At 34.8% G+C, this 25,871-nt stretch overlaps 2 protein-coding genes across 2 annotated transcripts; both read right to left on the bottom strand.

Annotated features, from left to right (window-relative positions):
- Positions 1-12,858: 12,858 nt before the first annotated feature.
- Positions 12,859-13,503, bottom strand: LOC113758026. The gene is made up of 2 exons (XM_027301057.1): positions 13,076-13,503; positions 12,859-12,941 (listed from the first exon to the last, which is right to left on the bottom strand). Exons 1-2 carry the CDS (start codon positions 13,466-13,468, stop codon positions 12,867-12,869), a joined length of 468 nt encoding a protein of 155 aa, XP_027156858.1. The 5' UTR covers positions 13,469-13,503; the 3' UTR covers positions 12,859-12,866.
- Positions 13,504-14,127: 624 nt separating this feature from the next.
- LOC113758027 (disease resistance protein At4g27190-like) lies at positions 14,128-17,166 on the bottom strand. The gene has a single exon (XM_027301058.1). It carries the CDS (start codon positions 17,164-17,166, stop codon positions 14,128-14,130), a length of 3,039 nt encoding a protein of 1,012 aa, XP_027156859.1.
- Positions 17,167-25,871: the final 8,705 nt, after the last annotated feature.

Genomic DNA, 25,871 nt, shown 5'->3' with positions numbered 1-25,871 from the left:
TTATGCAAATAACGAGTATTGGGATAGGTTTATATCAGGTGGTAGCTCATTAGGCATTTGAAACTATGGGAAATTGACTTTTTCAGACCTCATAAGATTCTAGATTTAGATTTGGGTCTAATTAAATTTAATGGATTTGGATCTGAATCAAAGAGATCCATCCAAATCCTACCTATGGACGTGTCTAAGCAGAAATAATTTTATAAGATTGGGATTTTATTGCAATTTAACAACCTCTCAAATAAATGTGTGGTTAAAGAATTAATATTCTTATATTAGTCTACTTGTTTAATTCTTGTTTTAGATTTTAGTCTTTGGTTTGTTTTGTGGGATAATGTTACTCATTTTGTTACTTACATCTATCAAATGTAATTATATTTTAAATTTGATATTTGTTTCAAAATCCTAGCAAGTATGTTAAAACTAAACACTCAAAAGAACTGAACTTTATTTTTGTTAGAGATGTCAATAAGTCATATCAACTTGTAAGAAAGATATTAAAAGATAGTTTTTTCGTGCACCATTCTTTCTTATAGATTAAAAGATATTTCTTCTTACAACATTCTTTCTTTCAACTTGATTTTTTTGGGTTGCTTTTTGTTGCTTAAAATGTACAACTAGATGTAATAACGTATCACTTTTTATCCAAATTCAATCGAGACTTAATGTCCTTACCAACTTCAATCTGCTAAATGCCTATTTGACAGGTTGTCAGCCTGTGCAATAATAAAATCTGCTCAACTAAAATTAATTTCTGTAGATAGTGGTAAGCAGGGTCGAATCCACAGGGATTGGGTATAACTGTTTCTTTTCAAATCCACAGTAACAAAGGGGGGTGTTTTATATCAGAGGTGACAATTTAACCAATTCAATTAAAAGTAAAATAATAAAAATAAAATAGCCAACTAGAAATTAAATAACAATTTATTAAAATCAAATGAGTGATAATTAAGGATCTAGCCAAAAAATAACTTCAGCAATGTTGCACCTAATTGATCATTGAAGCAAAGGCAATTCCAATTATTTATCAATAAATAGGTTATAACTACCAAACAAGCGATGACAGTCAACCCCTCCTTACTGTGTTGGTGATCAAGGTACGCCCGTTAATCACTGCTCTAATTGAGAAATAATCCTAGGTACGCCCGTGAAATTTAATTCCCCAATTGCCTTACATATTAGAGGAGCCATATTCCAACCAAATAACGCACTACCAGGGTTATTTTAAATTAGCCCGCGTATTCCCCTGACATAAATCTAATCATGCCAGTTGTTACTATTTTAGAGCAATTAAACAATTACAGATTTAATGTCCTAATTGACAATAGATTACCCAATCAACTAATTATTTAGATCCAAAACAATCAATTAATTAAATAATCACAAGCACCGCAAAAAAGGAATATGCGAATACTAATAAATAAAAGAAAAAGATAAAATTAAATCGATTTCACAATTTTAGGCGATCCAAAGCCTCCGTTGCTCCTTGACTAGAAAAGAAAATTTAGTTCATCCCTGATGCGAAAAACCCATAGGAAATCGAAGCAACAGTAGCGGCCATCGACTCCGAAATTGGGAAAATTCAATTCACTTCGGCAATGAAGGAAAAGTCAAGATTACAAAGAATGCCCAATTGCTTTTCTTTGCCTTCACGTCCGATGGAAGCAACAGCATAATAAAACGAAAAGAGGAAAAGTCAAAACTAAAAACTAAACTAAAAATAGTGCTAGTCCTCTGCACACTTTTTCTATCTAAAGTCTACTGCTATTTCCTATTCTCCTTGACTCTAATCTGTCCGGCGGCTCCCCTTGCGGAGAGGACAAAGCCTCTGGACGCCCCCCCCAGGTTTGCCTTCTTTTCCCTTTTTTAATTGTTGTCTTCGGTCAAAATTACCAAAAAGGTCTTGCATCTCCTTGTTCCAAGAATGCCCTTGATTGCTTGCTATTTGAACTCTTTCCCGATAACCATCAAATTGGCCTTGATTGTGATATTTTTGTTCTACTCCCTGAAATAAATGTAAATTACGAAAAAAGAGTAGAATCTAATAATTAATTCACATCAGGTCAGGTAATAGGGAAAATTAATAATAAAATAAATGATAAAATTGCAACCTATCAATTCCCCCCACACCTAAATCATGCTTGTCCTCAAGCATGAGAACAACAAACAAACACCAATATTTGATAGTGGCTATTGCTCTATCCAACAAATTGCCAAGATACCAATAAAAATAATAATCAAGCATCAAGAAAAATTGACAGGTTGTCGAAACCTGTGCAATAATAAAAATCTGCTCAACTAAAATTAATTTCTGTAGATAGTGGTAGGCAGGGTCGAATCCACAGGGACTTGGTGTAATTGTTTCTTTTCGAATCCACAATAACCAGGGGGTGTTTTCGTGCAGAAGATGACAAACAAAGAAAATCTAATAAGCTAATAAAAATTAAATAACAATCTACTAAAATCAAATGAGTGATAATTAAAAATCTAGCCAAGGAATAACTTCAGCAATGGTTCACCTAATTGGTCATCGATGCAAAGCCAATTCCAATTATTTACTAATAAATAGGTTATAACTGCCAAACAAGCGATGACAGTCAACCCCTCCTTACTGTATCGGTGATTAAGGTACGTCCGTTAACCACTACTCTAATTGAGAAATAACCTTAGGTACGTTCGTAAGATTTAATTCTCCAATTGCCTTACATATTAGAGGAGCCCTATTCTAACCAAATAACGCACTACTAGGGTTATTTCAGATTAGCCCGCATATCCCCCTAACACAAATCTAATTATACCAGTTGCCACTAATTCAAGGCAATTAAACAATTACGGATTTAATACCCTAATTGACAAAAGATTATCGAATTAACTAATTATCCGGATCCAAGACAATCAATTAATTGAACAATCATAATCACTGCAATCAAGAAATATGCGAATACTAATAAATAAAAGAAAAAGATAAAATTAAATCGATCTCACAAGTTTTAGGTGAACCCAACCCTCCGTTGTTCCTTGACTAGAGTGAAGAAATTAGTTCATATTTAATGAACAAAACCCACAGGAATTGAAGCAACATTAGCGGCCGTTGGCCTCCTTCATGAGAACTCAATTTGTTCGATTGAATAAGGAGAAACCAGCAACTACAAACAATGATTCAATTCCTCGTAAGGCTTCTGACATGCGCAGGAGAAATCCACTATCAAAAGCTAAGAAGGAAAAGTCCCCACTAGATGACGAAAATGGAAAAGTCAAAGAAAACTCAGCTAAGTAGTTCTCCCTGTTTTCTACCTTATTTCCTATCTAAAAACCTACTCTAATTCCTTCCTGTTCGGCGCCCTCTTCCTCTGGAGGAAGAAGAAGCAGACCCAGCCCTTCATTCCTTTCCTCCTTTTATTCTATCTTCCGCAAATTATCAAAAAGGACTTGTGTTTCCTTGTTCCAAAAATACCCCTGAAGACCTTCCATTTGAATTCTTTTCCGATGACTGTCAAATTGGCTTTGATTGTGATATTTTTGTTTTACTCCCTGAAATAAATGCAAATTACGAAAAGTGAGTAGAATCTAATAATTAATTCACATCGGGTTAGGTAATAGAGAAAATTAATAATAAAATAAATGATAAAATTGCAACCTATCAATTCCCCCCACACCTAAACCATGCTTGTCCTCAAGCATAAGAACAGTAAACAAACACCAATATTTGACAATGGTTATTGCTCTATCTACCATATTGCCAAGATATCAAGAAAAATATATATCAAGTATCAGTGATCAAAATCCAAGAAATATCACCCCGATTAGTTTCTAAAATATAAACTCTTTCAATTCCAAGTTAACTAATCTAAGAAGAAGGAATGATCGTTCAACATTTATCAGCAAATGGTCCAACTATAAACCAAAATCTCAACATTAAATCCATAAATCGGCAAGCTGACTTTTATTATACACTAACACAACCTTCACTTTTTTTCACATTTTTCTAACTTTCTCTCTTTTTTTTTATTTTTTTCTTCTCTCCTTTTTATTTTTATTTTTTTTTGCTTTTCTCAATAGTAACAAAAGACTTAGTCGCTAGTCATTGGAGTCTTTTGATGCGAACTCTGACATTTGTTAGATGAAAGAGCCCGGTTACTCAGCTTCTATTGCCACGTGACCACGCACTCATAGCAATTACTACTTTTTGACGCGAGAATCGGCACTTTTGGTGAAGATCCTCGGTTACTCGGTAGTAAATACTAGCGGAGTACAGTCAACTCTTATTCACAACCAAATAATACCAAAAATTCAAAATAACACAAAAATCAAAAGGAACTTTGCAGCTGCTAGCCTCATTTTTAAATATGGAGAACTAAGGTTAATAACCGGACCAATTCACATAAAAATGCCAACAGTCATTCCCTATACCTAGGAGAGTTAACCAAAAATTATAAAAATCACATAGTCGTCGATATTCATCACAGAGACATTCTTAGACTCAACCACATCCACTTGATACACTTCCATTACTAAAACTTGGCAATGGCAGAAATAGAGGCAACAATCCAACATCAAACTTGGCATCACATACGAGCTAATCACTAAAAAGAAGAAAAAGAAAATGAACGAAAGACACTAGCACCATAACTGCTCCCCCCACACCTAAATCCTACATTGTCCTCAATGGAGGTAATAAAGTAATTAAAGCGAAGAGAACAATGAAACTTCCCTGTTGAACAGCTAAGGGATAGGAGGGAACAGTGGAGGGAAGCCGAGTTCTGAGACATCATTCCCACTTGGCGGGTGATGTTCGTCACTCTCTCAACTACGTGATGAATCTGAGCCCGCAAGTGGTGCGACTTAACATCAGAGGCCATCGGTGGGGGAGGCGTAGAAGAAGAGGGATTGGGTCTTACCAATTTCTCCAAATGTCATTTCAATTAACAAGAGACAAGAATTGCCCACAAATAATGTAAACAGCAAATTCAAAGTCATAACAAACAAAAAAGCCAGCTCAATGAACAAAATGCACAATTCAATCACCCCCAGGTTATACAAATATTCCAACACGTATAGCAAATAATCCCGCGCAGATTACCCCAAGCAAATTAAAATTGATGGGCAATTTCCCCACGCAAGTCAATTAGACACAACCGATCACCAAAAAGCAAAGGAAGGAGCACGGTAGCCCTCCAATTCAACAAACAGGCACAGAAAAATACCCAACCAACGGCACTTCAAGGGGCACAAGACAGAAACTAACAAAGCAGCAAGTGATACCCACAGGGATCCCAACAGAGCAGTGAATTCAACCAATTTGAGCAAGTGAAACTCAACAAATGTCACCAAGTGGACAGTCAATTACCCAATTTAAATGACCAAAATTAGCAATGGAGCCAAACAACAGGCAATTCCAGCAACCACCGTTTAGAATTCGAGAAACAATTCAAGTACTAAAACTCAAAAGTCAAATAGGCAGTCATGCACATAGGATTAAGAAATTTAAAGCAACACCGCAACCAGTACCACTGGTGTACACACAGGGAGGAGTTAAATCAAACGGACAAACAACAGGCAATTCCAGCAATTAGCAATGGAGCCAAACAACAGGCAATTCCAGCAACCACCGTTTAGAATTCGAGAAACAATTCAAGTACTAAAACTCAAAAGTCAAATAGGCAGTCATGCACATAGGATTAAGAAATTTAAAGCAACACCGCAACCAGTACCACTGGTGTACACACAGGGAGGAGTTAAATCAAACGGACAACCCAAGAAACTAACGCCACTAAATTCCAGCAGAGGAGTCCTTTAGTGAGGCCAATAAGGAAACCCAGCAAAGGATATTCAAAACAGGCAGGTAATAGGTGTAATGGTACCTCCACCGTGGTGATAGAGAGAAGGAAAGAGAAAGACGTGACCGTGGGTGGAGAGGAGAGAGTTGGTGGAGTTGCTCGACGGTGGCCGCAGGCGCGCTTGGGCAGCGGTGGCGCGCTATGGGAGTAGCGCTCTGTGGATGGCTGCTGTTGCATCGGGGACTTTTAGCGGCTGGTAGGCGAGCTGGTTTGCGTGAGGGAGGAAGCGGCGCGAGCAGTGATGTTAGTTGGCGGATGCGGCGTGCAGCGTTGGCGAAGTGAAGCTAGTGGCACGCCGCCTGGTCTTGAGCGGGTGTCGTCGAGGTGGGTCGGACTGGAGGGGCTGCGCGCGAATCGAGGTGAGGTTGGGGAGAAAGAGCTGGTGGCTTGGTGTGGCGCTCGATTGTGGTGCGCGCGAGGTGGACGAGTGCGAGTGGATGGTGGGCAAAGGGATTCGGACGACAGAGAAGGAATAGGGGAGAAGGAAGAAAGAAAGAAGAAAGAAGAAGAAAGAAAGAAAAAGGAAGAAAAATTCGCATCTTGAAAATCTAAGCTACGGTGAAACAAGGAAAAAAAAATTTTTTTTTTTGTTGATGAAATTGAGAAACTAGCTACGGTTAAAAAAATTTTCTTCTTTTTTTTTTTGTTTTTTAAAAAATATATTTTTATTTTTTTTATTTTTTTGCAAATTTTATTTTCAAAATTCAAAATTAGAGATTAACAGAAAATCAATAACCGTTCTTGAGTTTAGAATACTTACCTTTCTCGCGAACGTGACGCGGGCACGTCATGAAGGCACGGAATCTGGAGCTTTCCAGGTTACTTGACACGGGCACGTCAAGAGGGTAAGAATCCTTTCTGACGAATCTGACCGTGAGCTCTTCATACGTCATGACGCGGGCGCGTCATGTCAGAGAGATACCTATGAATTATCAAAAATGAAAATTGAAACCAAAAATCAGTCAAACTCAAGAAAAACATATTTAAACTAACAAACAAAAATGAACAAATAACTAAGAGAAATTGGGTTGCCTCCCAATGAGCGCCTTTCTTTAACGTTTTTGGTTAGACATTATCATGTTTTGTTCATGGAGGATAAAATCTTGTGGCTCGTCTTAATGTTTCATCCTCTATATAGTCCTGATAACCCTCGTAAATAGAGTAATCCTTCAGTACACGAGTTACGATCTTCCCTGAACTAGTAGATGGCGCCAAACCGGTCAACAATAATCTGGATTCTTCACTCACTCCTCCACCACGCGCATTTATTGGCCCAAGATATTTTGTCATCGCTGCTCTTAACTTATTCCTGTCATGAAATTCAAAATTTTCTGGTATAATAAAGTCGATCTCAGTAACAAGATTTGAAGATTAAGAGGCAGGAGAATATTGATTAAGGAATGGAGGAAATGTCACCGCAGTTGGAGTTTGTTCACTGGATTCATTCACTTGAACGAGTTGATGTTGAGACCTCATTTCTTGCACTTCAACTTCATTTTCAATTGCATCTTTAGATCCATTTTCTTGAAACTCTTGCAATTCCATGTCATTTGTCCGGGTAAATACATCCTCATCTTTCTTAACGTCGACGATGGTTTGTGAGGGCAATTCTTCATAATTTGAAAGTCTTCCTTGGATTTGGGATTCTAGGCGGTTAAGTGCTATTATCAATTGATTGACTTGAGTTTGCAATGATTGCACTTGTCCCCATTGATTCCTCATGCTTTGTAGGTCAGAATTCTTCTTTTGTTGATTAGCAATTAACTGCTTCATCATTTCTTCTAGAGAGGGATCTGGCATGGTTGATGGTTGTTGAGACTCTTGCTGTTGAAAATCCATCGGCCACATTTGATATTGAGGTGGAAAATCTCCAAAAGTATCGATTGGAGCACTTAGGCCATCTTGAAATGCGGAGCATGTGCCAGTTGAATAACTTGAGGCAAAATAAGTTCCACAATTTGCACCAACCCATTGATCATTAGGAAAAATACAAGTCTCATAACCCCATTCAGGAATAAAGTCCAGTCTATCATCAAAATATGGAATAATAGCAGCCATAAACTATATAAAAAAAATAAGAGAAAAATAAATAAAAAAAATGAAAACAAGATGAACTAAAAAGAAACAAATTAATCAGGCACCAGTCTCCCGGCAACGGTGCCAAATATTGACAGGTTGTCGAAACTTGTGCAATAATAAAAACCTGCTCAACTAAAACTAATTTCTGTAGATAGTGGTAGGCAGGGTCGAATCCACAGGGATTGGGTATAATTATTTCTTTTCGAATCCACAGTAACCAGGGTGTGTTTTTGTGCAGAAGATGACAAACAAAGAAAATCTAACAAGCTACTAAAAATTAAATAACAATCTACTAAAATCAAATGAGTGATAATTAAAAATCTAGTCAAGGAATAACTTCAGCAATAGTTCACCTAATTGGTCATCGATGCAAAGCCAATTCCAATTATTTACTAATAAATAGGTTATAACTGCCAAACAAGCGATGACAGTCAACCCCTCCTTAATGTGTCAGTGATTAAGGTACGCCCATTAACCACTACTCTAATTGAGAAATAACCTTAGGTACGTCCGTAAGATTTAATTCTCCGATTGCCTTACATATTAGAGGAGCCCTATTCTAACCAAATAACGCACTACCAGGGTTATTTCAGATTAGCCCGCATATCCCCCTGACACAAATCTAATTATGCCAGTTGCCACTAATTCAAGGCAATTAAATAATTACGGATTTAATACCTTAATTGACAAAAGATTATCGAATTAACTAATTATCCGGATCCAAGACAATCAATTAATTGAACAATCATAAGCACTGCAATCAAGGAATATGCGAATACCAATAAATAAAAGAAAAAGATAAAATTAAATCGATCTCACAAGTTTTAGGTGAACCCAAGCCTCCGTTATTCCTTGACTAGAGTGAAGAAATTAGTTCATATTTAATGAACAAAATCCACAGGAAATTAAAGCAACATTAGCAGCCGTTGGCCTCCTTCATGAGAACTCAATTTGTTCGATTGAATAAGGAGAAACCAGCAACTACAAACAATGATTCAATTCCTCGTAAGGCTCCTGACATGCGCAGGAGAAATCCACTATCAAAAGCTAAGAAGGAAAAGTCCCCACTAGATGACGAAAATGGAAAAGTCAAAGAAAACTCAGCTAAGTAGTTCTCCCTGTTTTCTACCTTATTTCCTATCTAAAAACCTACTCTAATTCCTTCCTGTGCGGCGCCCTCCTCCTCTGGAGGAAGAAGAAGCAGACCCAGCCCTTCGTTCTTTTCCTCCTTTTATTCTATCTTTCGCAAATTACCAAAAAGGACTTGTGTTTTCTTGTTTCAAAAATACCCCTGAAGACTTTCCATTTGAATTCTTTCTCGATGACTGTCAAATTGGCTTTGATTGTAATATTTTTGTTCTATTCCCTGAAATAAATGCAAATTACGAAAAGTGAGTAGAATCTAATAATTAATTCACATCGGGTTAGATAATAGGAAAATTAATAATAAAATAAATGATAAAATTGCAACCTATCACTATTTCATATTTTTATTTTGATGCATTGATTGTTCATAGATTTTACTATCGTGTTTCTTTTCGTGAGCCTAATGAATATTGACTTATTTAAGAATCTTTAAAAAATTCAGTGTGGATTATTAAGGAATCGAAAGTTTCTTAATTTGACCTGAGTGGTCCTTTTTTTTAAATATCTTTTTTTTAATCATGATTTTGTCATGACTGTATTACTATTTACTACTAAAAAAAATGCTACTGGTTTGCATTAATAGCTCGTGAATCATAGAAATAAACTTTTATATTTCATACTTATAATTTGATACAGTATTTGTCCAATGATTGGACAAGTGTGTGTGAATGTTTTACGAACAGTTATTGTGAAATTAGATTGAAATACAATTTATAATATTTGTCAAGCCAAAATTTCTGAGAATAGAGAGACGTGTACAGAGATTTTTCTCACTAATTTCTTTATTTTACTTGAGGTTTAGAGCTTGAGTTTTTTATTTGTTATAGAATGAAATTCTTTGTTTTTAATTAATAAAATTGAGAATTTTTCATTCAAACAGTCGAAGTTAGTTAGCTTATACTCAAGAAAATTGTATTTCATCTTATTGTTTAGTTTCTAAAGTTTGTAGCAAGAAATTACTTTTCGTACTTGTTTCATTTTCAAAAGTCATTACATTTGAAATTTATTCCAATTCAAATTTTTTTTTTGTATAAAACTGTCTTAATGAAATTTTATTTCTGAAAAATATTTTAATGTTTTATTTTAGCAAAATATATCTCAAAGATGGTATTACCTTACATGAAAACCCCAAAGAAATCATTCCAAATGTGCTCTCCCTTAGTGTATCTCAAAGAGATTAACTTACTTCCTAAAAGATTAGATTTTTTTCCTATTTGTCTTGTATTCTAAGAGCAATTCAAAGGAATCTAGTACTAGTTTACAATAAATGATTTTCCTTCATAATTGCATAATTCCATTCTAAACCTAATTCTATTGGAGAAAGTTTACTTAAATAGAATTTTATTCCTAAACTAAAACATGAAAATCGATATTACAGGAAAACCCCCAAAAGTTGTTGTTTCGGCATTAGTGTATCACGATATCGCATCATATTTAATTGTAATTGGAGTATATGGTAAGGGTATTATCAGAAAAAAAAAAACCTAAATCTCAAAACTACCAAATCATATTGGTGATTTATTCAATCTGTCTTTCTTTTTTATTTCTTTTTATTTTCTCCCTTTTCTTTTGTTTCTCCACAATTGGTGCCTATTTCTTCCATGTAAAATTAATTTACATGAATTTTGTTTTCCAATTCATGTTCAGTTTCTATATTATCCTCCTAAAGCTTGTCTCTTGTTCTTCACTAATTCTGGAATCTATTTTTAAAACTCTATTCAGGAGGGAAATTTACTTTAGCAAGTTTATTTTCCTAGATGAAATTTGAAGGCCGTGTTACATGAATAACCGCAAAAAGAATGGAAAAGGACCTTGGGAACATAATTTAGCCATTAAGGGTCACTTATTCTATTAATATTAATCTAGAATTAGATTATATACATATGTCAATAATGTCAATCTTTGGACGCATTTTTTTTGGAATCAGTAACATCATGGAAAAAGAAAAACAAAATATGATTCTTATGCACTTGAATTAAATTCAACCATGTCTACGTTTTTTGTATAACTATCTTGTGCAATGAGACATTGAATTTATAAAAGTTTAAGAAGGTTAACATACACTAAGTTTGTCAAGACTTTTAATAATATGACCTTAATTAATACCTGGTCAATAAAATTTAACACAAAATTTTGTCAAGTGAATTAATTTATAACCTATAACCTTTGCAAAATCAATTTCTCTTCCAAAAGGAATTCTACTTCTAACAAAACTTAAAGGTTGGTAGGGTATAAAAAGCCCCAATAATACTTAAAATTACATTTATGTTTGAAAATAGAAGAAAGTCATTAATATTACCAATAAAACTAAATCACCAGATCATTTTGGTGCTTTCAATATATGTATATATATATATATATGTTTGTGTGATTTAATTATATTTACCTCCCCTAAGGTTTGTTCATTGAGTTCGGAATATGGTAAAATCGTATGGATTTAAACCACTTAAAGTGGCAAGCCGTATATAGTGACAATTGATGAGAGATAAGGTTTGAACTTGTAACCTTCCATCCTACCAAACCTTAAATGCTATGATGGTGACCAACAATCCAAATAGCTGTATACAATTGAAAGCCCCAATAACGAATTGATGCTACTGCACTCGTTCTGTATACAATTATCAATAGTTCGCAAATGATTCTTCGAAAAATTTGGTCAAAATCAGCTTGTGAGAATTGGCGATGGTGTGGAGTAGGCAGAAGGCGGTGATGAATGGCCTAAGACGGCATATAGCTTCGCTATTAGGGTTTGTATTTTATGGAGTAGGGAAAAGAGAAGAGAATAAGTAGGATAGAATCAATTACTCGTATAGGCATTTTGGGACATCCAATTTGTACTTTTGTAGGTCATGTCAATTCCTCAACTATCAATTATCTGACATGCATCTACATTTGTTCATGTATATATTGACAATGCATGAAAAAATGACTTTTAAAAATAATGAATCTTGAAAAGAAACTTCTTGAAATCTGGGAATAAATTTAAACGGATTGAAAATGCCTTATAGTTCTTGTCCTTTTCAAAGGCATTTGCTAAAAGGACATTTATCAATGATTTGTTTATTGGGCCCTAAATATACAGTTATGAGCTCCACAAATATTCTTTTAGCACAGCTAAGATTTTCATCCATGTCCAGCTGCCAAGTACATAAAAGCACAGCCGTAGCAGCGGACCACACTATTGGCTTAACTTCTTGACTCCTGCAACATTCAGATAAAAAAACAAAGGGCATGAATATTGCAATCCGACATTAAATATGAATAATGTCCAACATAAAATTACATGGTTAGATATTGAAACTCCCAAAAAAATTAATCCAACATACTAATATTTACGGCTTGAAAAAAAAAACTAATATCTACATCAAAGATGTTGATAAGAGAACTGACAATACAAAATTCCACAGCCCCAACTTACCTATTATTATTATTTAAATTTTTTCCCTTACATATTATTTATTTGTATGTTAGATAGCACAAACGTAAATCAAATTAAAGTTCACCAAAAGTGAGTATATTTAAGTATGTATATTAGGTAAAAAAAAAACCGTTTAGGGTCCTAATCATTTGAACACAAGTCAAACCAGATTCAATTACCATGTAAGCATATCATTGATCCATTCATATACCTCAAAAAATATATACATATAAATGCACATTGAAAATCAAATCTCCAAGCCTTCCCCACCCCCACCCCGCCCCTAAAAAAAGTAAATAAATAAATGAAAGATGCATGAGATCGAACTAAAATAAACAGAAAAGGAGAGAGTGCATGCAAGCCCATGACAAGTGTGCACCTTAACATCACGACAACTCCCATTTCTTCCTTCGGTAGAAATCAGAGGCCGCTGAGTCCCTCAAAAAGATGAACTTTCTATCCTGTGAAATATATACTCAAAAATAGTTAAAGAAAAACGTAAATACTCAACTCTCAGCTAGGGAAACTGAAGGATAGTGGAGTGATCGGACAAAATTAAAATGGTAAATTAGAATTGGGATATGTATTAATGTACCTTTAAATCCACAGGAATGGCATTCTCGACCACTTCAACTTTCTCAAGATTTGGTGCATCCAGCTTTCCTGGACACAATTGCTTCAACTGCCGGCACAGCAGTATTTTCAGATGTGTTAGACAGGGAAATTTGAGTTCACATTCCTCGCGGCGACTACCAGCGAAACTCAAAAGATTTGGGAGGCCTATCAAAATTAAAGAGCTCAGTTTGGGAAACACAAATTCCAGCTTGTTGCTTCTTTCCAATGCAGAGCTCTCTCTATGTTTTCCAACGATATCTTGTTGCTGAGCATCATCTTCCTGACTGATCTGATCTTCTCCTAATTCCCCACCAATAACTCCATACATTTCCGAGCAATCACTAATTTCAAGCACCTCAAGGCTCACAAGCATATTCGCCACACAAGGAGGATCAAACAAAAACTTCAGTAATTTGCACTCCCATACTATAAGCTTTCTTAAGTTTTGGAATACTCGTACCCCTCTTGGAAAATTCCTCCAAATGCGGGTTAATCCTGAGGATTGTTGTAATTCCAATGACTCCAGTTTGGGAAGAATTTCGAGTTCTGTTTTTGTTAGCACAGGAACTTTCAGCCCCTCAAACTCAAAAAGTAATTGCATCCCGTGACTGTTAACCACAAGTTTCTGCAGATTTTGTAATATTGTCACCCCATCAGCTTTGGCAATGCATCCGATACAGCTATCGGTGATCTGCAAATACTTCAAGTTCTCAAGATACCCGCTATGCATTCCATCTCCCACTAACTCTTTGGGGCGATGCCTATAAGTTTTAATCTGTAGTCCTTCCAGGCGAGGCAGCGAAACCTGGAAAATTTAGTTACTTATGTAATACAAACATGAATCTTCGCACATATGTATGTATGTTTATGTATGCCCGGTCAATGACCTGGAGGAAAGGTATCTTTTATCAATCATAGCATTAATCCTTGCTATCAAAATTTGTCATTGTCAAAATTTCATTCATCACCATTTGGTTTTTACTTGCGCTAAAAGATTAAATAAAAAACAAAATTTTTTTTTGGCAAACTCATTCAAGGACTAGAATATGACCACTGAAACAATTTTGAATATTTAATTAACAGTTTTTGGGAAAAATAAATTGCTTCTTCAGTGAGCTCATTATGGTCAAATACTTCTTTGACACAAAGGAAGTATATCAGAAAGAGAGACAAAGAAACAGAGAGAGAGAGAGTGACCTGGTTGAGAAAAGCTCTGGCTGTTTCACGTTTGGAGTCAAAACACAAGCAGCCTGATTCTTGCATCACTAAAGTTTCGAGTAGGGGTAGCTCAAGCACTTCCTCGTTCACACTTTCTTCCCTCATGACAATGCTTTCCAAGTTTGTACACTGATGAACTACTAGCTTTTGGAGTTTCACTAGACATTTCAGCGTTGATTGTGAGAAGAGAGTTACAATTCGATGGCAGTATCTTAGCTCAACAGTTCTGAGGCTGCAAAGTGACGGAGGTTCAATTGGCCCCTTCCACAAATGCTTAATATTTGTGTACTTAAGTTTCATCTCCCGAAGTTGACTGAAGCACCGAGGTGGAAGATTCCCACGACATATTTCTTCCAAATTCACATGATCTAATTCCATGAACACCAAATTTTCGAAAACCTGTCGAGCAACTAAATTGGTGGTGGATTCAATAAGGCATTGGTGTACCTCATGGTCTAATTTAAGCCTTCTCAGGTTGACAAATCCATCTTCATCCAAGTCGCTCACCAGATTCCTCAAGCAGGGCACGCCCTCAAAAGTGAGATTCTCTGCTCTCTTAACAATGCTGCTAACTATAGGATCCAATGCTTGTTTAAATACAAACCTCCTCTTTTTATACCGATAGTAAATAAGTTCGAAACTGTTCCGAAATTGATACTCTCTAGTAAGATCTCTCTGGTTAATTTTATGATCAGCTCCTACAATGTGAAATCTTAACAACCTCTGAATAGGAAGTTGGTGCAATAACTGAAATAGGAGGTTAAGGTCATAGACATGAATTTGGAGACACTCAAGGCAAGAGAGTGATGCGATCTCTTCAAGGCATCCTCTTTCTTCTTCTTTGTCTCTCCCCAGCCGCAAATGGTGAGGAGATCCCATGTACAATTCTTCTAGTTTCTTCAAGCTTGACAGGATACCATGAGGCAACGGCTGCTGACTTCGCTCGACCCTCAAATCCAACGACTTTAAATTACTCAACCGAGCAATCTCTACTGGAAACTGATCACCTTGAAGTCTGGATTTAAAGAAGCTCAACATTTCCAATTGCATCATATATCCAAGCATTGATGACGTTCCAGTGTCCAATACACAATAATCCAGGCACAATGTCCGAAGGCTCGTTAACATTTGGCCTGGCCATGATAGCGAAAATTCTGTGTGTGAATTGTTTAACTCCATGACCCTGAGATCTTCCATTCCTTCGAAAGCATCTTTTGATAGGTTCACTTTGCCTGATTGGAATACCAAACGCAATAGCTTAAGCCTTGGACATTCCTCGCCAAATGGAAATAGTCTAATGGAACCTTCTAATGTTAGTGAAATAGCCGTATAAGGACCAAATGAATCCGGTAGTTGGTGCCTTTCTTCCTCTGTAGCATTCCCTACCAAAAATACATGCTCGCCTTTTGATGCAATTTTCAAGCAAGTTTCTCGCATGACATCATGCAATTTTACATGGTCTTCTCTTTCACTATCATCCAGCAACAAATGGTAACTCCTGAGGTCATTAACAAGCACGTCTACTCTGCATCTTACATCACCTAACGTGTCTCTCTCGTTGAACAATTCTAGCCCTTTGCCGTACCTGACCAAACATTCAACTGGAATGCTATAATCTTCTGGAAACAAACTGCAAAGCAAAAGCAGTGACTTAGCCTCGACACTTTCCAAATTGTCGTAGCTCCACTCAACTATTGAATACACCAAATCTTTTTCTCCTTCTAATTCTCTGAATGTGTATTTTTGCAGCTGTCCAAGGGCCAGTTCCCAGGATTTTAGTGTTTTACAGTTAGTCCTTAATCCCCTGGCGACAACAACGAGCGCGAGAGGTATACCTTTGCATTCCTCTGCAAACTGTTTTGCAACATCACTCAAAACGGAATCATCAGAAATTCCCGCAACCGCTTTAAAAAGATAACATGCTTCTTCCTCAGGCAAGGCATTAACCCCAACAATTTTAGCTCCCATGTTCCTGCAAACACAGGGGGACTGAGATGTCACTATAACCTTTATCTTCTCGCTAACAGGAATCCCAAGACTCTTGAAGTCAACTTCTTTCCAAATCTCATCCAATATAACAAGAACTCTCCCGCTTAGTTTATTATATATTGTTTGTCCAAATCTGGCACCATCAATATGTGCTGGAATTTGCACCCCTAACTGCTCAGCAAGCCGATTTTGAGCATTTCTCATGCTTGGATTTTTAGACATAGTTAACATGGCCACCTTATAAAATAATTTTCCATACTTAACTTGGTCTGCAATTTGGTTCACCAAGGTAGTCTTGCCAACACCAGCCATACCACAAATCACAATAAGATTTGTTTTGTCCTGCTCTAGAACTCTCATCACTTCCTTCTTTGTTGACATCAGAGTAGCTAGTCCTTCCTCTAAAGGTAGGGTTGATTCACTAAAAGACATTTTCTCTAATGGAGCAGTGTATCCAACTTCATCAAATTGCCCCTCGCTCAGAAGTTTTTGAGCAGCATTTTTTCTTTTGTCAGCATCTCGGCCTAGCAAATAATGTGACTTCAAATTTGGAAGCCTGACATTAAGGCAATTCATCTTGACATTTTCCATATGCCTAAAAATGGCGTCTGCCTCTTTCTTTAGATCGTCAACTTGTCTTAGCCAGTCAATGACATTTGGTTTAATTGATTTACCATTGTTAATTGCTGCATCAACTAATTGTTGCACATCAGCTTTCTTTAGTTCAAGTTTTTTCATCTCATCCCTCAGAGTTAGAACGTTGCTTCTGTAGCGAAACAAATACTGACATTGGTGCAGAACTGGATCGACACAATTTGCTGCCATTGCGCCTGCAATGGTAAGAGCACAATCATTGATCGCCATTATTCCAATATTTCTGTTCAAATTAATGTCCGTTATGTTTTTAGAAAATAGAGATATAGAGATCTAATTAAATATGTGAGATATAAATATAAACCTTGTAACAATTGAATGAGGGAAGACTAAATACTTAAAGAGTAAAGAATGTAAAGATTCAGGATAGAGAAAGAAATTCTAGGCCATTAGAGTAAGTTCACAGAAATGTTTTGGTTACATAAAAAGGGAAGAATATTAGTAACATTTAGATTGCTCTCACCAGAAAAATGTTATGCATACCTTATTTTGTATTCATCTGAGACTAATGTTATGAAGAAAATATAAAATTTCAATACGTTCACCTGCTAGCAAAATATTGTATAAATGTAAGGGAAAATGTTAATTTGGGAAAATCGTTCAAAATATTCCTCACATTTGGTAAAATAACTTTTTTCATCCTTTACTTTTAAAAGCGTAATTTTACGTCCTTTACAAATTCACATTGGTCAAATTTGGTCCTTATCTTAGTGTTCAACTAATTTTTGGTTGGAATCTATTACGTGCCTTGCACATGATCATTTTTGAGGGGTAAAATTGTCAAACATATTTCATATAATCTGATCCATAGTCCCTCATATTTCATAAAATGAATTTTTTCGTCCCTTATATAAATTTTTTCATCCCTCACATTTTGCAAAATGAAAATTTTGATCCCTCATTGATCATGTGGGTGATAGTCTTTTCTTATTTTTGAAAACTTATATATATGTCTATTTGATTTTACCTGAACAGTACAAATAGCATGTAATATATTTCTATTTAACTTCACTTGAATAAGTTAATTGTAGTTGTAGATGAAATCAAATACAAATATATTACGTGTTACTCGTATTATTTTGGGTGAAATCAAATAGATATACACATGGGTTTAAAAAACAAAAGAAACTATTCATACACATGATCAATTAGAGGTGAAAAATTCATTTTGTGAAATGTGAGGGATGGAAAAATTTATTTTTTGAGATGTGAGGTATGAAAAAATTCATTTTGTAAAATGTGAGGGACGAAAAGTTCAAATTATATGAAATTTGATTTGACAATTTTGCCCCTAAAAAATGATCACGTGTAAAGCATGTGGTGAATTCCGGCCAAAAACTAGTCAAAAACCTAGGTAGGAGCCAAACCTAACCAATGTGAATTTATAAAGAATGTAAAATTACACTTTTAGAAGTGAAGGGCAAAAAAAGTCAATTTGCAAAATGTGAGAGACGTTCCTTACGATTTTTCCTGTTAATTTTGTTTCAAATATGTTAGTCTCTATTAAAATTGTATGTATATGATATGACATCTCAAAAGGCTAGTTGAATAAACAGGAGGATTTTTAAACTCCAGCCGCCAAAAAATCTCCAAATCTTCATTTACTTTTTTCTTCCCGCTGGATTTCAAGATAACTTCAAAATGTTTCAAGTCTTACGAGTAAATTATTATTTGTTCATGATAATTTTAGTTTTAATGAAATCATGATGAATATGAAAGTTTAAGAAACTTGGGAGCTCTTACTGGAAAAGTAAAGAAAAGTAAAAAATCATTCGGGACATCAAAATTAGGAGTCTTAGATTTAAAATAAAAGGAAGGACTTAATATGAAACGGGGAAATAATTGAATAATTTCATTAGGGACATTACATGCAAAACCATTGTAGCCCTCAAACTTAGAAATCCTAATGTGAAGATTAAGCCTGGAAAATTGATCTCTCAAAAAAATTTATGAAAACCTTTCCTTTCAAATCCTTCTTCTTTTAGTCTAAGCATGCATATTGCAGAAACGATGCCAGATACAATTGGTAATGTTTAAAGAATTTTTCTAAGGGTGTCAAACACAAGCCAAAGTGAAATAAACCTCACCACAACTATGGCTTGTAACCATTTCCTCACTTCTCAAAAGATCGTCTTATGTCTCATCAATCAAGTAGATGCCCCCTGCCTCCGCCATGACCCTTTGTCTAGCGTGGTATAAACTTGTGCAAATTTCAAAATCATATTGATAAACTCAACCATTTGCAATCACCAAGACATTGGCAATGTTAGACCATTAATAACCATAAGGTCTATACCATTTGCAGTGAGTTTTATTCGAACCATTTATAAACTAAGCTGCATTATTTTCTTGTTTCTACTTTTGTCATGCATTCTGGTAATTTTATTTTATTAATTGAAAATAATTACTTAAAATAAAGGTTTGTCTACACAGCTATATATTTCTAAGAAGATTCATGAAAAAGTGTCCAATTCATAGGAACATTAATGAAAAATATAAAGTGTCCAATTCCAATAATTTTTTCAAATTGCAAGTTAAATATAAACTGTTTGTCATCTTGTAAGTTGTACATAGGTCTACTTTTCTTGCATTCTACAGTTAACCCTATAAAATAAAATCGGGATGAGTAAAAAGTGAAAAAAAGATTGTTGGATAACCTGAAAATCAACCCAAAATGGTATACACAATTAGACTTGAAAATTAATAAATGAAGGAAATGTAAGAGATTAAAAAAAAAAAAGAAATTATCCTTTAAGCAAAAAGTTCAATAAATTTTGCCCCCACTAAGAACATTTCTTAGCTTTGTCACTGAAAGTATGTCGATTTTAGCTATTATATTATGCTATGCATCCATATGATTAACTAGATTTTTAAATATGATGAACATGAATCTGTTGAGGTAGATAACTAACTATTCATTTGATCAACTTTACCTATTCTTAATGAAGTTTAATTGTATGCTTTGTTAGAAACCTACTAATTTAAATGTTTCCATACACATGTATATACATATACGCACAAACAGACACACATTTAAAACCTTAATTTAGGGATCAATTTGATTAGACATTCTTCATTTAAACATAACGACCATTAAAATGTATCAAGATTATACGTCAAGAGGTTACGATAAGAGATATGTGGTGAGAAATTAATTAGATGTTAGTTTTTTTTTTTAGCAATCTTATATAGTGTCTGCAGTTCCTTCGAATTATATTTCATCTCCAAAACAATACACTATTCCCTGTTTTTCTCCACCTAATTATTGTTCTGACTTCAAATTATGATGAGTTTGCATCTATCCTTTTTGCTGATAATTTGCTTGAAAAAAATTTAGAGAAATAGATTTTTTTTAGGTGATGCATTAAAATACTTATATTTTTTTAATATAAGGAGCACTAATTGGCTAGGATCAATTCATCTTATCATTTCTTGTGCGCTCTTTCAATTTGCACAGTTGGAAATAGATATTACTATCATTATTACCATTATTATTCCTACTATTATTAATTATTATTAGTTATTATTAGTATCAATATTATTATTACTACTATTGTTATTCTATACATATAAGTTGCATTTGAAAGGGTGGTCAAAGAAGAAATACTTATTGCAATCGAAGAAGCACGTGATAAAGAAATATTCGTTCAAAAAATAAGAACAATTTCTTCTATTTCAATCATAATACTTTGTATATTAAATTTGGGTAAGGTGAACTAAAAGTTATGAAACTTTTTCAAAATCTTATCTGGCCAACTATAGTTTTTTTTTCCTTGTCAAATAGTCGATTGAACTCTTAAACTGCTTCATTTTGGTCTCCGTCTAAAAAATGGATTAACCCAAATGGAATATGCTGCACCTCATGGGATGCTACATGTAGACTACATTAAAATTAGATTACATAGGGCTATATTGTAAAACTACCAGAAGCTGGGGTTAAAAATACAAAATAATAGAAAAGTGTGGGACTTGACCGCAAGTTCCATCTCGTTTAACCGATTTATTAATGGATTGGTCAAAATAGAGCTTTTTAGGAATTTGATCGGTTAATTGGCATGAAAAAAAATTATAATGGATTAGACGAGATTTAAAAAAAAATGTGGTGACATATAGGGGTACAAACGAATCGAGTCGAGTTGAGTCGAGTCTTGACCTAATCGAACCGAGACTCAACTTAGTTTTATGAAATTCGAACTCGAATTCGAGGTCAACAAACTCAAAATGTAAAGTTCGACCTTATAAAAAATAATTATTTTATTTTTGAAAATAAATAAAATAATAATTGTTCTTAATAAATAATAAAATATTAGAAATATATATGTAATTTTACTATTAAAATAAAAAAATTAAAATATATCTATATATATATATATAATCAAGCTGACTCATGAGCTAACGAGTTGATTATTTTTGAATTCGAATTTGATTTGGTCAGCTCGAAGTCGATTCAAACTCGATGTTGACCGAACTTGGACTCGAGCTGCTTGCGAGTGGATCGATTCATTTGCCGCCTTAGTGACATATGGTGTACTTTACCCTTCAAACATCTCTTATACCATAATACTTTCATAAGTCTTTTATCCAACTAATTGTAAAAGAAGTGACTGTTTTATTGACGAGCATAACACTAATGAGTCAATCACAAAATGAAGGAAAAATAGATGGAGTTAACATTTGTGAGAATTAATAGAGCTTTATTTCAATTTTACACAATAATCTCAAGAAATTATAAATTTTCATTGTCTCTGCAACATTGTTAATACCACTAATGAACTATAATTGTAGCTTTTGGATAAAATTATGGGTTACCTGATGTTATGACTAACCTTTTCTTAAACAGTATTTAGATGAAACATCATTTTGTATCAAAGTAATGTTTAAATCAAGTAATTTATGTAATGTTTAAATTAAGTAATTTACCAAGATTTGAAAATTTAATGATTCGCAGGCATCCGTCCTTATTTATCCCTTGCTTGTTCATTTTAAATCCTTTTTACAATTTCAATATTTTGATATATGAAACCTAGAACATTAATCAGTCATAAAGAGCTCCAAGATGATATATGGAGATGTTAAAATATCATTTGAGTACCTATTAGAAGATTTTCTATATTTCTTTCCTGCATTTCATTCTTGTAATAGAATTAAACTTTTTCTAATAATAGAAATAAATCTTATATTTATCAATTTCTTCTCCTATCAAAATTATCGCAGTCTTCTTCATCTTTTGAGAGACCGTCATAACTAGCAGGTATAGGGGGCTTCTTATCACTTCCCAGAAACTCAAACAGTCCGAATAAGACTTTAATACCAAGCTACCCGAGCACAACCAGTGAATGTGCTTTGTGATGTCAAACCCTCAACAAATTTATGTTTATGTATGTATGTATGTATTTAACTATGTGTAGATGTATATATATATATAGACATACATACACATATACAAATAAGCATATATGTGTGTGTGTATTTACATACATAAATACATGCATATATTATATATATAGACAGTATGTGCATGTGTGTACACCATACAAAAGATGGTGAAGAATGTACGATTTGAGAACCATTAATTGTCAAATTTAAACTTTAAATTTAAAGATCAATTGATCAAAAGAACCGTAAACGAGTTTGAATCACTTTAATTGACATAAGAGATTCAAAGTGGTGTTGCCAACACTGTTGTGCCGACTTGAAAGTTTTCTAAGCACAAAAATGTTCACAACACCACTAATAAATTATAATTCAGTATGTAATTTCTTTCAATTTTGATGCTAATAAAATTGGTAATTAAAAATTATACAATTCTAAGAAAAATTATCAAATTGAGAAGTTGTGCTATTACACTGGCCAAAGAGGAAAAGACAGGAAAAAAATTTCCTTGTACAATTTTTGAACTGAGAGAAAATATTTAAGTTTAGAAAATAAAAAACAAACTATATGAAAGGAAACAATAATAAAAAAAATTTACTTAGACAAATCTTAATCTGGGAAAATACGTCAAGCTGAACAAAAAAAAAAGGAAAAAAAAAGCCTTAGTTGTTCAAATCTAGAAACAGCTCAAAAAAAAAACCTAGAATCAAAAAAATCAATTTATGTTCTTATACTAAAGGTTTATCTTTGACAACTCTAACACTTTTTAGCACTCTGTCCCAGTTTACCTATCATAGTCAGCTTTGCATACAGTTCAAGAAAGGTATAAATTTCAACCATAACTTACTAACTATTAAAGCAACTTTTTTCCCATTATCGCCCATCAATTATTATTCAACATTGTGTGAGTTGAGTTTAGAATTTTAAAACCACACAACTACCAGATACAAAATGATATGTATGTACACTATTTATTGGAAGAACAAGACTTAAATTTTTTTGCCCTTGCAAATCGTATGAAGGGTACTAGAAAACTTGGGCATTATTTATTTCCATTTCTAAACCATGAAAAATATTTTTTTGGACAAACTAAAAGACAAATCAAGACGTATAAAAGATTTTGATAATAAGTATACATATTACCACAGAGCTTTCCTATTCTTATACTTCTACTTTGATAAGACATAAAAATCAGTGGAACCTATGCAAAAGTATGCTTAGAGCGTTTGCTTGCATGCTCAATCAAAACATACTAGAGATTGCAAAATATAAAACACGTACCTGGTTTCGTTTGAAGGAGTGGAAACTTGAGTTTTAATCCTTCACAGAGACTTGTTTAAAGATAGATGGAGAAATAATTTACGTGAAGCCTTAAAAGGGCAATGGGTAACAGGGTAAGTATGCTGGACAAAGAAATTGTTTTGAGAAAGTTGAGAAGCTACAACGAAGGTTATAGCAAATTTATTGGGAAGACGAAGAAGATACCTTTCCGGTCTGGTCGGGATGGAATCCCATTTTTGCTTTTTGTATATGACACTCCAGCCTTTTCCTTGGAAGGGTAACCAGACGTCAATCTTTTAGCCATTTACCTTTTACACTTTAGTGTCCTAAAGGAAATGAAAGTTACAGAACTAATATTATGGGTGCAAGTCAAGCATCAAGAATAACCAACTTCCTTTAGAGGAGTTGGCCACTACGTGAATTGTGGGGTGGGAGGTCAAGGATTCACACCTTACCTCCCATCAATATGCCACTATATATGACTTTTTTTAAATTTATACGGCATGGTGCATCCGTCTGGTCCGATGATGATTCACCCTGTTAGACTTGAGTAGGAGTAAATTAGCCGATTGTAGTTCACCCTATTAGGCTTAAGTAGGTTAGTCTAGATGTGCCATTATACAAAAAAAAAAAAAAAAAAAAAAATCAACTCAAAACAAATCTTAATGGAGTAAAGTTCTCTTCTGGCCAATTTGTTAACCCCAGGTTTAGAGCTTTCAATTGGGTCGTTTGGGTTGGGCTCTATTAAATCCAAATCCAAGCTCATATCATAACTTATTCTTGAGCCCGAATTTGGCCCACTCGAGCTCAAAACAATACCGCCCAAGCTTTACCCTATTAGATGACGAGGCTTTGGGCTCAAAATGGGCTTGACCCAAAATAAAATATTTAACAGATTCCTTATCGTTAAAAATTGATATTTTTCCAAAAATGTAAGATTTTGATGGGAAAAACTTAAATTTTTGGATACTTTTAATTAGTATCCTCAATTTCTTAAATAATACTAGTGTTAAAAATAACCAACATATAACATAATTTTTTGATAGAATAATTGAACATACATATGTATACAAAATTTTAACACTAAACATTAAGAGATATTGGATAGGCTTATACCGGGTTAAGCCTTGAATTGCCCAACCTGATCAATGAATTAAAAGAGATAAAACTATGCTAAACTTATGCAAGATAATCACAAATGAAAACTCCTTAGGTTATGGTATTCCTAACTACTCATGCAAGTGCTATTTTTGGATTTTTGAGTACTACTATCTTGGCTAATTATGGTGTAATTTCCTTATGCATGTGAAACCTATTTTCGTAGTGAATCAACTATACTGATATATTCAAGAACACATAAAGGGCAAACGAATATTTCTCTGTCAAGTTTAGGGCTTTCTTATTTAGAAAGTTTAGGGGTTCGGTATCTTGGCTGCATGGCAGCCGAGGCTGCCCCTCCACCTCCAGGTGGAGGGCATTCGACTTCCTCTTCCCCCACGTTTCGAAAAAGGATTTTTCTGAGCTGTTCGCGCACCAGTCACCGGCGGAGGTTGCGAAAGTTCAGCCGTCAATTACTACCCATCGTAGAGAGCTGGCTTCAAGGCGAATGACATAGTTGCGGTGGCGACTCCTTGGATCATTGGATCAAGTGGGAAGATTTGTGTGCCGACTCGTCTCGGGGGGATAGGTGTTCATTCGTTACTGGAGGTCCATTCAGCGTTCTCGCTCAAATTATGGTGGCGGTTTCGTACAAGTGATTGTTTATGGTCAACATTTATGTGGGCAAAGTACTGTCGGCAGAGTCATCCATGCATGGTGGGGGCGATGCAGGGCAGCTCATATGTGTGGTGTCACATGCTTCAAATACGTGAGGTGGCGGAGCAAAACCTTTGGTGGCTGGTCCGGTCTGGTCAGTGTAACTTCTGGTTTGACAATTGGCTGGGCTCTGGTCCTCTATGTCAACGCCTACAAAGTGTCTCGGATCATTTAGTAGCAGATTTTGTGTTGAATGGACAGTGGAATCGACAGTTGTTGTGGCGCTGGGTCTCGGATGACATAGTTTTAGAGATCGTTACCAAGTCGGCCCCAATGGGGTCCACGGACGATTGTGCGGTGTGGGCGTTGATGGAGTCAGGGGATTTCTCGATTGCTTCCTCCTACGTGCTACTCAGTAGGCAGACACCTTCTTCATTCATGTTTGACAAGGTTTGGCATCCTTCGATACCAATAAAGATATCTTTTTTCATGGTGCTATTGTTGCG

This window comes from Coffea eugenioides, unplaced genomic scaffold, assembly GCF_003713205.1.
Source record: "Coffea eugenioides isolate CCC68of unplaced genomic scaffold, Ceug_1.0 ScVebR1_3505;HRSCAF=4727, whole genome shotgun sequence".
NCBI lineage: Eukaryota > Viridiplantae > Streptophyta > Magnoliopsida > Gentianales > Rubiaceae > Coffea > Coffea eugenioides.
The sequence above is the reverse complement of the archived record's forward strand: the minus strand, read 5'-3'. Positions and strand labels throughout refer to the sequence as shown.